This window comes from Sabethes cyaneus, chromosome 1 (assembly GCF_943734655.1).
Source record: "Sabethes cyaneus chromosome 1, idSabCyanKW18_F2, whole genome shotgun sequence".
Classification (NCBI taxonomy): Eukaryota; Metazoa; Arthropoda; class Insecta; order Diptera; family Culicidae; genus Sabethes; species Sabethes cyaneus.
In genome coordinates, this window is record NC_071353.1 from 133,856,791 (window position 1) to 133,868,802 (window position 12,012).

The following is a 12,012-nucleotide window of genomic DNA, read 5'->3' on the forward strand; positions in this document are numbered from 1 at the left end:
TTAGCCTATAATAACTAGGTTATAACTTCTCTACCCCGCTGATGAGGCTGCAATCTCAAAATGCGTGGGAGCTGCTATTTCCCCTTCCCTCTCAGCGTAAGACAACCACAAGTGTGTACCCCAGATGGCACCACGTAGAGGTAAGGATAGCAAGAGGATTTGCACATATTGTCTCTATTTGCTACGCACAGCGAACAAGTCGAAAGCAAATTACCTACTTTTGAGTACCATTTATATCAAATTTACCTAAACAATGTACCAAGCATTCAAGTTTACCTCTCATTTCGTGATTTTTTATGTTTCGCTGAGTATTTATTTCTGGTAGAGTGCACATTTTAGGCAGTATTAGGTTGCCTGTTACCGTGGATTGTTATTTCACAGCCGGAAAAAGCCGGAATTTTTTTACTCAAAAGCTTAAATCAAACTAAATCAATTAAAAGCAAAATCAAATCTGATCGAGCAGATTAAAATTTTTATCACGAAAACATCGCTCGCAGGTAAAATATTTTATATTTATCTTTTCCGTGTAACAAACATAGCATCTGCTATAAAATTGGCTATACGCCATAAAGATAGTCACTGACAGCTAAAAGTCATTTTCAGAAAAAATGCCGAGTTTTTAGTCATCATCGTTGTAGCTGGTGTAGTGAATTGGACGTTAAAATAGGAAATATCAGTCATTTCAGGAAGTTATTTATGTAATAACTTTCTCATCGTGAAGCCTACTCTGCGCGGAACCATCGAAATTCACTTTTGGTAACGCAATTTTAGAGTAAAAATTATAAATTTGCGTGCTTATTTTGATCCGAACCAAAACAAGATGGATGCGATCAGTTTGAGCCTTGACGAAATCATCAAAAAGAAATCCATCGGCAAGCGTACGAAGAATGGCAAAGCAAAAGAGTTGAAACGCACCGGTAAAAACGTTAAACAGGGAAAACCTCCGGCGTCGGCCGGAGCACGTCGTGCGGGTCCCGTCAGTAAAAAACCCGTCAGTCCAAATATTCGGAAGAAGAAACCGGAAGGTTTGAAAACTCGTACTCCGATCGGAAGACCGAAAGTGGTTGTAGACGCCCGTATGAAGATTATACAGAAAAAGCGGGCCCACATTCGTGATGCACGCGATAAACTTATCGAAATCGCTCGCACTAGCGGAGACGCTAGGCTGCGATTGTTGAAGCGCAAAGGAAATCTTCCTCCCGGGGATGGATTGCCAAAGAAAAGCCTGTCCGGAGGTAAATATTTGTTTGTTTTACCGGTGAATTGTACTATATTGTTACGTACTTTGTTCTAGGAAAGTTTCGTGGGGATTTGGAAGACGATTTCGAAATGGAAGTGGATTTACGACGGCCGATTGGTCCGTTAAAACGAACCGTTCGGAATGAAATGTTTACTGTTCCCAGTACGATGCCACCATTGCCAACGTTCAGTCGCCACGTTCGCAATTCACCTCCACCACAGACATCGTCCTCATGGAACAGCGATCCTTTCGATTGTTATGAAGTACACACGAGCCGTCCAACGGCACAGAAATCTCACGCTCCGGTTCCTCTTCCTCATTACGATGATCTTCCACCGAGACGTAATATTACCAGAGCTAGATCTCCGCCACCGCGCCCGATGTACGCTGAAGATAGGCCGCATCTTTCGTCCACTATGCGGGCACGTCTGGAGCGCGCTCCTAACCAAAGCGAATCGATGGGCATCTTTGCCAAGATGCCCCCGGATGATCACTATGTCAGCAGTAGCAGCAGCAGCAGCCGACAGCAGTACAGTCATCATCACCACCACCACCAGCAACAGCCCCAGTCTCCTTCACCATCGCCACCCATCTCCGGTTACAGGATTGTCGTCAGTAATTTGCATTCCAGTGTGACCCAGAATGACATCAAGGTATGTTTGAGATTAACATTTAAAGTAATTGAATTAATTAAAATTGGATCGATCACTATTTTCAGGAACTATTTGAAGACATCGGTGACCTGCTAGAATCGCGCCTCGTTCGCCCGGGTGTGGCCGAAGTTATCTATCGCACACTGAAGGACGCGGAAGAAGCCGTTGACACTTACCACAACCGCCAGTTGGATGGTCAACCAATGAAATGTTTGCTAGTAAAGCCACGCTCCTCGAACAAGCCAACAGCGCCAGCCATCAGCTACTCGAGGTGAATGATTACTTCCATTCTAAAGTTGTATTTCTAGCTAGTTTTGTAAGCATGCTTATTGCCATAAACCCTAAAGCAGAAAATGATGGTACAATTTGATTTACGTTTACGATCACACAGCTCGTCACGGTCGTTGAAACCTTCCTCGCTGTCCTCGTCGGCGGCCAAAAAATCACAGGTTGAAATCGACATCGACGCTTTGCACACGGTCCTATTCAGAAGAGATCACTAGAAGCCACAACTCAGCTACACCACCATTTGTAGGTCCCTCCCCGAACAGACATTTTTCACGAACATCAATAATTCGACCAGGTCGTCAATCAGAGGGTGATGAAAATCAAACTAATTCTCATTAGCATATCTTTGGGATCTTTGCATCAGCCACAACCAGTTTCAGTCTTATTCTCGAAAACAACGGGAGCTATTTTCGATTCCAGTAACACAAAAGAAACTAATGATTGCGCAGATTTCGAACAAATCGAAATTACGACGGTCCGATGTTTTCAAGCATAGGGAAATTCATTTCAACCATTATTTGTTGCGTCCGGTTATAAATTGCTCTTTTAGTTTCGCTTCTCGACTGCGGCGGACAACAGTATCAAACACTTAATTTGGATGAGTCGTCAACAGACCCTTCTAATGTTGTTAGACTATTCAATTCATAAGCATAAGACAGCTAAGATGATAAGGCCAACAATATTCGAGGCAAAATGAGCAGATTACATTATAATGAAGAAATAAAAACCTAGCCAATACGCATTTGGACCTTTTTTTGCTCACAAGTAGAACAGAAAAGAAAAAATTATAGTATTATTCCATCCATGGATTACTCAGAAAGATTAAAACATCATTCTTCGGAACGATAGAACAGAATAGCATCTCTTTTATTTTTCAACTCCTAGTAAGATTAGTGAACAACATTTATCAATGGAACTGCTGCTGCTGCTGCTGCTGCTGCTTAGGCGGGTCCTGCCTTGCCTGATCGTCTTCTGCCGCTCTACTGGTAGCACCATTCAAACTGCCAACATCGCCGATTTCTTCACGTGATTGTACGGTATCTGCAATTGTCTCCGCCGGAGCCGTATTTTCCTCTCTAGCAGCAGCAGCATTCGAGGACATCTCGGGCACGATTGAAGTTGTAAATCTTCCAGCACCAATTCTGGTCCCAGCCGGAGCCGAACCGCCGGATGCCTCCTGTCGAATCTGATTCTTATTGTACCTATTGGTGGCGCAATCTCGTCCAGCGCAGGTTTGATTTGCTACCGTCGGCAGCAGCACCGAAATTGAGGTGGACGGTCTTACGATATCGCTGGCTCGTCGCGTAACATCGTTCACCTGCTGCAGGTGATGGTAATCGGTTTTACCGTGAAAACTTTTCGTAACTCTCGTGATGCGTGGTGGTTCGATGAAACTTTCCCGTATCAGTAGTGCCCCTGGCGTCGATGCGTTATTTAACCGGGCGGCCATGCATTTGTTCGTTTTCGAACACTTCTCCTGTTCCAGTTCGAACTTGCTCGCTAAATTCCGTTCTAGATTTGGAATGTCCTTTTGCAGTTCATCGAAAGACATGTGAATACGACTCGGCTGGTGATCGTACGAAGTGGCATGCTTTAGCATACCGGAACTTCGATCGCCGAATTTGTGCGATTCCTGGGACAAATTTTTCGCTTCCGTACGAGAATCCTTCTCATACAGACTAATTTGTTTCTGAATCCGGTTGCCTCGAAAACGGTTATCTATCTTAGATGTGGCTCCACCCGACGCTACAGAATTTGGCCCCGTTGGGGGAGCGGACGCGGGTGGTGCAGGAATGTCACTTCTCAGGTGGATCAGCTCATGGCGTACATTTTTTAGATCGAATAAAAGCTCCTTCTGTAGCTGCTTACTTCCAGCGATAGCGGTAGAAGCCAGTGTCAAGTTAGGATTGGACGCTCTACCGGCTTCTTCGCTAGCCACAGCCAAATCTCCGGTGCTGAGACACGTGTCCGTCGATATCGTGGCATCCTCGTCGTCCTCCTCAGCGGTCTGTAAATAAAGATAGTTGAATAGTTAAATGTAAAATGAGTTAAATAGGAACATTGATATTTGATATTGTGTGTTGGCGGTGAACGCTACAACATGTACAGTCAACCAAAAAAGTATTCGGACAGCAGCGCATAAAATTTTCTTTTAGAAATTTTGCACAGTATTTTTGCAAAGAATGGTAACACATATTTTTTAAAACAATGTTTAACTAAAGCATATTTATATGCACAACAAAAATTCGGGGAAAAGCTTTCCGTTTTGAAGATAGGGTGCATATAGTTTGAATTCCTCAAAAATGCAGCCAAAAAAGTATTCGGACAGTTAACTATTAGTTGAAACAAATGTCCTTTCTCGCTCATCTACTACCTCGTAGGCCCATTTACATTCTTGATGACCTGTTTTAATCTGTTTGGGATAAAATTAACAATTTTTCAAATATCCCTTTGTGAATTGCTGACCATTTTTTTACAAGAGCTCGGTTTAAGTTATTGTGATAAGAAATCAAATGATTTCTCATTTAGAAATGAGATTATCTAGAAAGATGTTCAAAAGGGTTCAAATCTAGACTGAATGCTGATGTTTCGGTAGCTCTAGGACAATTATATGGTGCCTACCGCTTACAATTATCGACAGTATGTTTAGATTCAACATCCCGGTACAATATGTATGTACCACACAATTACAATTTTGCTTTAATTTCACCTAAAATTATTCAGATAGTTGAGTTTACATTTAGTTCTATCCAAAAATATATATCTTTGGTGCCTCGGAGCTTTCCAAGCACCCCAACAAGGTACGACATCAACAACCCTTATGCAAGAATAACTAAAAGAGAAGGGTTACAAGCGAAAAATCACTCGTCAGCAAGTAAACAAGCAATGCGGTTAGTGTCATACCTTGTTGGGATGCTTGGAAAGCTCCGAGGCACCAAAGATATATATTTTTGGATAGAACTAAATGTAAACTCAACTATCTGAATAATTTTAGGTGAAATTAAAGCAAAATTGTAATTGTGTGGTACATACATATTGTACCGGGATGTTGAATCTAAACATACTGTCGATAATTGTAAGCGGTAGGCACCATATAATTGTCCTAGAGCTACCGAAACATCAGCATTCAGTCTAGATTTGAACCCTTTTGAACATCTTTTTAGATAATCTCATTTCTAAATGAGAAATCATTCGATTTCTTATCACAATAACTTAAACCGAGCTCTTGTAAAAAAATAGTCAGCAATTCACAGAGGGATATTTGAAAAATTGTTAATTTTATCCCAAACAGATTAAAACAGGTCATCAAGAATGTAAATGGTCCTACGAGGTAGTAGATGAGCGAGAAAGGACATTTGTTTCAACTAATAGTTAACTGTCCGAATACTTTTTTGGCTGCATTTTTGAGGAATTCAAACTATATGCACCCTATCTTCAAAACGGAAAGCTTTTCCCCGAATTTTTGTTGTGCATATAAATATGCTTTAATTAAACATTGTTTTAAAAAATATGTGTTACCATTCTTTGCAAAATACTGTGCAAAATTACTAAAAGAAAATTTTATGCGCTGCTGTCCGAATACTTTTTTGGTTGACTGTAAAGATGATTGAGTAAATACGTGATTTATGTAACGATGCAGGGCACTCATACCTAGCACTGAAATACTTATTTACAAAGCTCTTGTTGTATAATCACCGTTAAAATTTTCTATCTTTGCTGTCATATTGGAAACAATATACATCGCTGTTGAATGGGTTTCACTGCAATACCTGATGTATAAATAGAGATTTAAATTGCATTTAAATTAATTTCACTAATCTAAAAAAACTCGTATTGTTTAGTAGAGATTTGACAAAAGAATGAACATAATAAAAACAATAGAAGACTTGTTTGCAGAAAAAAAAATCAGTCAAAAGATTATTATTCTTCCGATAAACCAGAACAAAAACAACAAACACAGGATGCAGAATAACAGAAAGATTACCATTTTAATAAATTATCAGAAAATTACCAGCTCACCACGAGTTCGGTCGAATTCGGACACGAACCTTTTGTTAAAGTAAAATTATGTGGGTTATGCGCTTGTAATTTACCCTTCACAGTGGATCAGTATCACTCAATCCTGAGCTATAATCTTAGCTACATCGGTCTGTCAGACGTCTGATTGGCAATTTTTACCGGAATAATAATGGACGGATTCCATTCCTTGGGATCCACAATGACGCCAATGCTGTTGTACTTGCGTTTGGACGAGCTTGAACAATGAAATCTTGGCAGATCGGGCTAGAAAAGGCAATTAACCCCATGCTGCTGTTCCAGCAATGGCCAGCCAACATCTTCTAAAGAAACAGCTTTCGATGAATTTGCTACTTTGTGGCTCTAGAAGTTGGCAAAGCATCTTGTTGCAATCCGTTGCTGCAGACTATAAGCCAAGCAAGGCATTTTCGGAAATTTCCGAAACCCCTTTTTTAAGTTCTCTGGGAATAGCGTTTCTTTGCTTCCAGAGTTCGCATTATGGTCTTGACTATCCCTATGTTTTGCAGCATTACTTATCGGATTCACATCTTGCCGTCCTGCTGCTTATGTCTATAAATTTCAGTCTTGGTTGGAAAATGGTTGAATATTGCGTAGAATCCGACCCCATACTGGTCCTTTGCCTCTTATCTAGCAACTCCTATCCCTACCACCACGTGGTACCAGCTGGAATACGAGCAACCTGAGCGGAGATCGGGTAACCAACCCCGATGGAAACTAAGGTCGTATACCAACTGGGAAGGAGGCACAGTGTTGTCTCGACACTATAAGATGACAGCCCCAACACGAGACTCGGTAGCGTAGGCCCTAGTACGGCAATCTGTCTAAATCCAACAGACTAAAAAGAGTCAGGATTCTACTGGGAACATTCGGCATGGATAAAGGCAAAAAAGGAAACTTGGCACTTGGAACTGCAGATCGCTAAATTTAGTTGGTGGCGACAAAGTGCTTAGAACTCTGAAGACTCGGCATCCTGGTACTGCAGGAGATCTGTCGCAAAGGCGAGAAGGTATGGGGGCTCCATGGCACCAGAGCATCCAATTTTACAAGAGCCGAAAACTTCGCGCGCGTTCTGAATGAAGCTTTGCCTTCCTCTATGGAGCTCTAGATGCTTCGATCCTCGAAAACGGATGGAGTATGATACGCTCGGTTGTCAACGAGGCCGCAATCACGGTGCTAGACGTGGAACCCTCGAGTGCACGAAATGATTGGTTTGACGGGGAATACCAACAAGCGATAGAGAGGAAAAAAGAGCTTGGAAAAACTATCTAAGCATATCCACAAGAAAGAATTTGGCCAAGTAACGAGGAGCGTAAAATGAATTGACCACGATCCTGAGGAGGAAAAAGCGACGGAAAGAGAACAGAGATTGTGAGGAGCTGGAACAACTATTCCGGGTTAATGATACGTGCGTTTTACGAGAAGGTGAACCAAACTAGGTTCACACCTCAACCTGGCATGTGTAGGGACGAGGGAGGAGATCTAATCACAAACGAGCGCGAGATGGTCGACAGGTGGAAGCAGTATTCGATGAGCACCTCAACGCAGGAGACGCAATGAAAGTTAACCTCGGGTACCTACAAACGACAACAGCGTGCCGGCTCCGATCCGATCGAAGAGATCCGGCGAGAAATCAATCAGCTGAAGAATAATAGAGCCGCCGGAAAAGACCGACTCCCGGCAGAGCTCTATAAAAATGACCAAAAATCGCTAGCAATGGCACTTCATTGGATAATTTTTAGGATTTTGGAGTAGGAGAAACTACCGGAGGAGTGGAAGGTGTCCCATCAAACTACAAAAAGGGTGACCGGCTAGATTGCTCTAATTACCGCGGCATCTTGTTAGTTAACACCGCCTACTAGGTGCTCCCTCAGATTTTGTTGCGTCGTCTATCTCCACAAGGACAGCGTAGAAGAGGCAGAACCAGAGGCTCATGGCGACACAGCCTAGCCAACGACATCCGGGCTGTAGACGAGAACCTGTCCTGGCGACAAGTAAAAGCTATGGCGGGTAACCGTCAGCAGTGAAGATCTCTGATTTCATCCCTTTGTTCTGCCGGACCGGCGGACATGGACGCATTAGTAATTAAGTAAGTTTATCCCCAATAGCAAGAGAATTCGCAGGTCAGTATCAGGCGGGCTTCATGGGGGCCCGTGCTACTACGGATCTAATTTTTGATCTCCGACAAATCCTCCAGAAACGTCGAGAGTACAATGTGCCCAACGCATCATATTTTTGTGGATTTCAGGGCAGCATACGATACAGTTGAACGAGAACAGCTATGGCCGACAATGCACGAGTACGGTTTTCTGGACAAACTGACGCGACTGATCAAAGCTACTCTGGAGCGAGTGATGTGCTACGTGCGCGTTCCGGGGACACTCTCGAGTCCTTTCGAATCGCGCAGAGGGTTGCGGTAAGGGGCTGGACTGTCGTATATGTTATTCAATGTCGCTATTGAAGGTGTGATCCGGCGAGCGGGCATCGAAGCGAGAGGAACGGTCTTCAGCAAGAGAAACCTTGGGACGGCGGACGCAATCTATGCCAGACTAAAAATGGAGGCTAGGAGGATAGGATTACAAACCAATGCGTCGAAAACCAAATATATGGCAGGAAGAGTCCATTCAGAGAAAGCAACGTTTACCTCCCACGGACAGTGGCTATTAACGGCGATGAACTGGAAGTGGTTGATGAATCCGTATATTTGGTATCTTCTGTCACCGCCGTCAAGTAAGGAGATTCAACGATGCACTCAAGCTAGAAGCCAAGCCTACTTTTTTCTCCGCAAGACGCTTTGATCAAGGAGCATACGTCGCTGTACAAAGCTGATGATGTTCAAAACGCTAATCAGACCGGTAGGACTTGATCCTCTACGGACTTGAGACAGTAACATTGCTACATACGTACAGCCGTATTTGAACGAAAGGTGTTGCGAACCTTTTTTTAATGGAGTACAAACGGGTAGCGGAGAGTGGCGTAGGCGTATGAACTACGAGTTGCAGGTACTACTTAGAAAGATTACCATCGTACACTTGCCGAAAGTTGAGAGACTATGGCAGGCCGGCCACGTCACAAGGATACCGGATGACTGTGCAGCGAAATTCATTCTCTTTTTAAGAACCCCGCCGGCACCAGGAATAAATAGGCCCAACGTCCATCTAGCACGTTCGACCAGGTTGAAGCTGACTTATGTGTGTCGAGACGCGCATCGAAAATGCCCCAAATCTAAAGGACATTATGAACTCTTATCGCATCGAACGTGTACAAATACGGTTTATTCGCCTTGTTTTCAGATTTTTGACTTGAAATGGCCCTGTAAAGTTATTACTTTACGATACCACTTGCTGAATTTAGATACCAGGCATTTATAATAGCGAAGCTAGTTAAAGTTTTCTGCTGAATTTTGTGTCTGGCATGCGAAAGGTTGGCAAAAACACGACCAACTGCCGACTGCGTCAAGGACAGTGAAGAACAAGTATAGCAACCTCCCAAGAGAGTTCCACCAACACCTGCTTCTTGCACATTCGCGATGATTTTCGCGAAAGTTTGACAGGTCCCCGCAAGGACGGTCTGTGTCAACTATCAACTAATCATCTCAAATCTCAGTATTTTCCCAAAAGTGTAGGTTGTGTTTTGGTCTCCGGACTCCTGTCGCCTGCAGCAACCGAAGCCTCCCGGTGCTGATGAGCAGACTTTGCTAGTCGGTGTCCACCAGATGCCGGGTCTAACCACAGGGCAATCATGCAGCATAGGAAACTAACCCACTTTTACGCTGAGCAGGTTAAAAACTAATGAACTCAGTTTATCAGGTCATAGGCATACCTTTGTTTATATCAAAGTCAATTCTCTTCGAAGAGACCAACTCCAAATCCCGAGGAAAACCAACTGGACTCCCCTTATGGAACATCTGGTTAACTTACGTATTTCCTACCTTTTTCCCCTTTTTTCGGGTTATGCAGCTGGTCGCTTAAAAGCGTAAAAAAATTCTGCGCCGGACCATTTTGTGATGTTGTCAACGAAGTGCTAGGGAGACCTCAAACACCAGTCCTACCTGACGAGGTAGACAGTGTCGCCCACTAAAACAAAGGTAGAGCCCCAAGCATACCCGACACGCCTTTGCCCGCAGGCGGAAGCGTTCCGGCCCTGCACGCACTCCATGATCTGACTCTGAGATCTCTTAAATTTTAAATATAACGATGGTGATGATGATGATGATGATGATGATGATTATGATGGTGATGTGAAGTGTATAGTAAAGAATTGGAGATCTCGTCGCTCGTCAGGCCCGCCTGACACCGATTGTCCTCAACCGCGCACCCACCATCGATTTTCCAACACAACAACTACAAATGACAAGACAAATGGAATCAAATATCGGACCATCAGTAGTTATCAACTTATTACGACTCGACCCACGGGACAAATTTCATCTTTCATCCCCCCGGCATTCATGCAATGTTGGAGCGCAACGCAACCTGAGCGTTCGCGGTAGTCGACAGAAACTTTAGAACATAGAATCGCACCCGCCTCCCAATCCTGGAGACCATAGAACTAGTGTGCAGTATTTATAACGGGAATCCGACGCCAAAACCCAAAAACCGACCGGTAGTAATATTGTTATTGTGTATTAAATGTAATAGTGGGTACAAAAATTGACTTAATTTTTCCATCTGCTACCTTAGTATCCCTATCATTTTCTGTAATCATTGTAGAATGCTCCTTCAGTATCCAAATCGGGTCCCGTTATCTATTTATTTATTTATTTATTTATTTCGTCAACCGATGTAGACTAGTATAATGCATATACAGTTTCTTATATAGAAGTCTTATAATTAGATGGTGATTAAAAAGTGTTCTTATTCCTTTGTTTCGTTATCTGCGCGTTATGATTACGTATTGAATTAAAGTGATGTTTAAGTCTATGCCGAGACATTGTAAAGTCAATGGTTTCGCAGTATTGATTGTACGCTGCCATCATACGATTTAGTGGACCGAATTTTGCATAATTCCATTATCGTACTAATGGCTGGCTTATGGCAAATAAATTTCGATTACGAAGTTGCCGGGTAGGTGTATAAAAGTTCAGTTTTGATAAAAGTGTTGCTGAGTCAATACGGTGCGAAACGATATCGTTTACAAATGAGACCATTACATAAATACGACGCTCTTTTAATGATTGTATATTTATAAGCATGCAGCGTGCTTCGTATGATGGAAGAGGAAATGCTGTCCAACCTAATTTACGAAGAGCATATAAGAGAAATTGTTTTTGTACTGATTCTATTCTTTCTTCGTGCATTATTGAAAAAGGAGACCATACAATACTGCAGTATTCCAGTATTGACCTCACATAAGCAATATATAGTGTTTTGATGGTGTATGGATCTGAAAAATTATAGCTAAAGCGTTTAATAAAACCTAGCATGTTGTTTACTCTGTGTATTATTGTGTTATAATGGTCGATGAAAGTTAGTTTGGAGTCTAAGATAATTCCTAAATCCCTAACTTTTTCACATTTTTCTACTATTTGATTTCCTAATATGATTGATATTTCCGGTGTAATTCTTTTTCTGCTAAATGATATAAGGTTGCACTTTTTTACATTAAGTTCTAATAAGCTTTTTTACACCATATGTAGAATATGTGTATTTCGTTCTGGAATACATTGATGTCTTCTTCATTTCTTATTTCCAAAAAGAGCTTCATATCGTCGGTATATATTAGCACTTTAAGTTCCTTGAGAATGAAGGACACATACAAGATAAAAAGAAGAGGTCCCAAATGAGAGCCTTGAGG

The 12,012-nt window shown here is 42.4% G+C and overlaps 2 protein-coding genes across 15 annotated transcripts in view; one reads left to right on the forward strand and one right to left on the reverse strand.

Annotated features, from left to right (window-relative positions):
* Positions 1-621: 621 nt before the first annotated feature.
* On the forward strand, positions 622-2,912 carry LOC128741016 (polymerase delta-interacting protein 3). Its single transcript, XM_053836594.1, has 4 exons — positions 622-1,235; positions 1,295-1,893; positions 1,959-2,164; positions 2,285-2,912. Exons 1-4 carry the CDS (start codon positions 821-823, stop codon positions 2,394-2,396), a joined length of 1,332 nt encoding a protein of 443 aa, XP_053692569.1. The 5' UTR covers positions 622-820; the 3' UTR covers positions 2,397-2,912.
* Positions 2,913-3,045: 133 nt separating this feature from the next.
* The window catches only part of LOC128732702 (inositol hexakisphosphate and diphosphoinositol-pentakisphosphate kinase 2), a 55,495-nt gene continuing 46,528 nt past the window's right edge, over positions 3,046-12,012 (reverse strand). For all 14 annotated transcript variants that reach the window (XM_053826014.1, XM_053826005.1, XM_053826003.1 and 11 more), the window contains one exon: positions 3,046-4,189. In XM_053826014.1, coding sequence (XP_053681989.1) covers positions 3,089-4,189 — 1,101 coding nt within the window. In that variant the 3' untranslated portion in view covers positions 3,046-3,088. The remainder of the gene's footprint in view (positions 4,190-12,012) is intronic.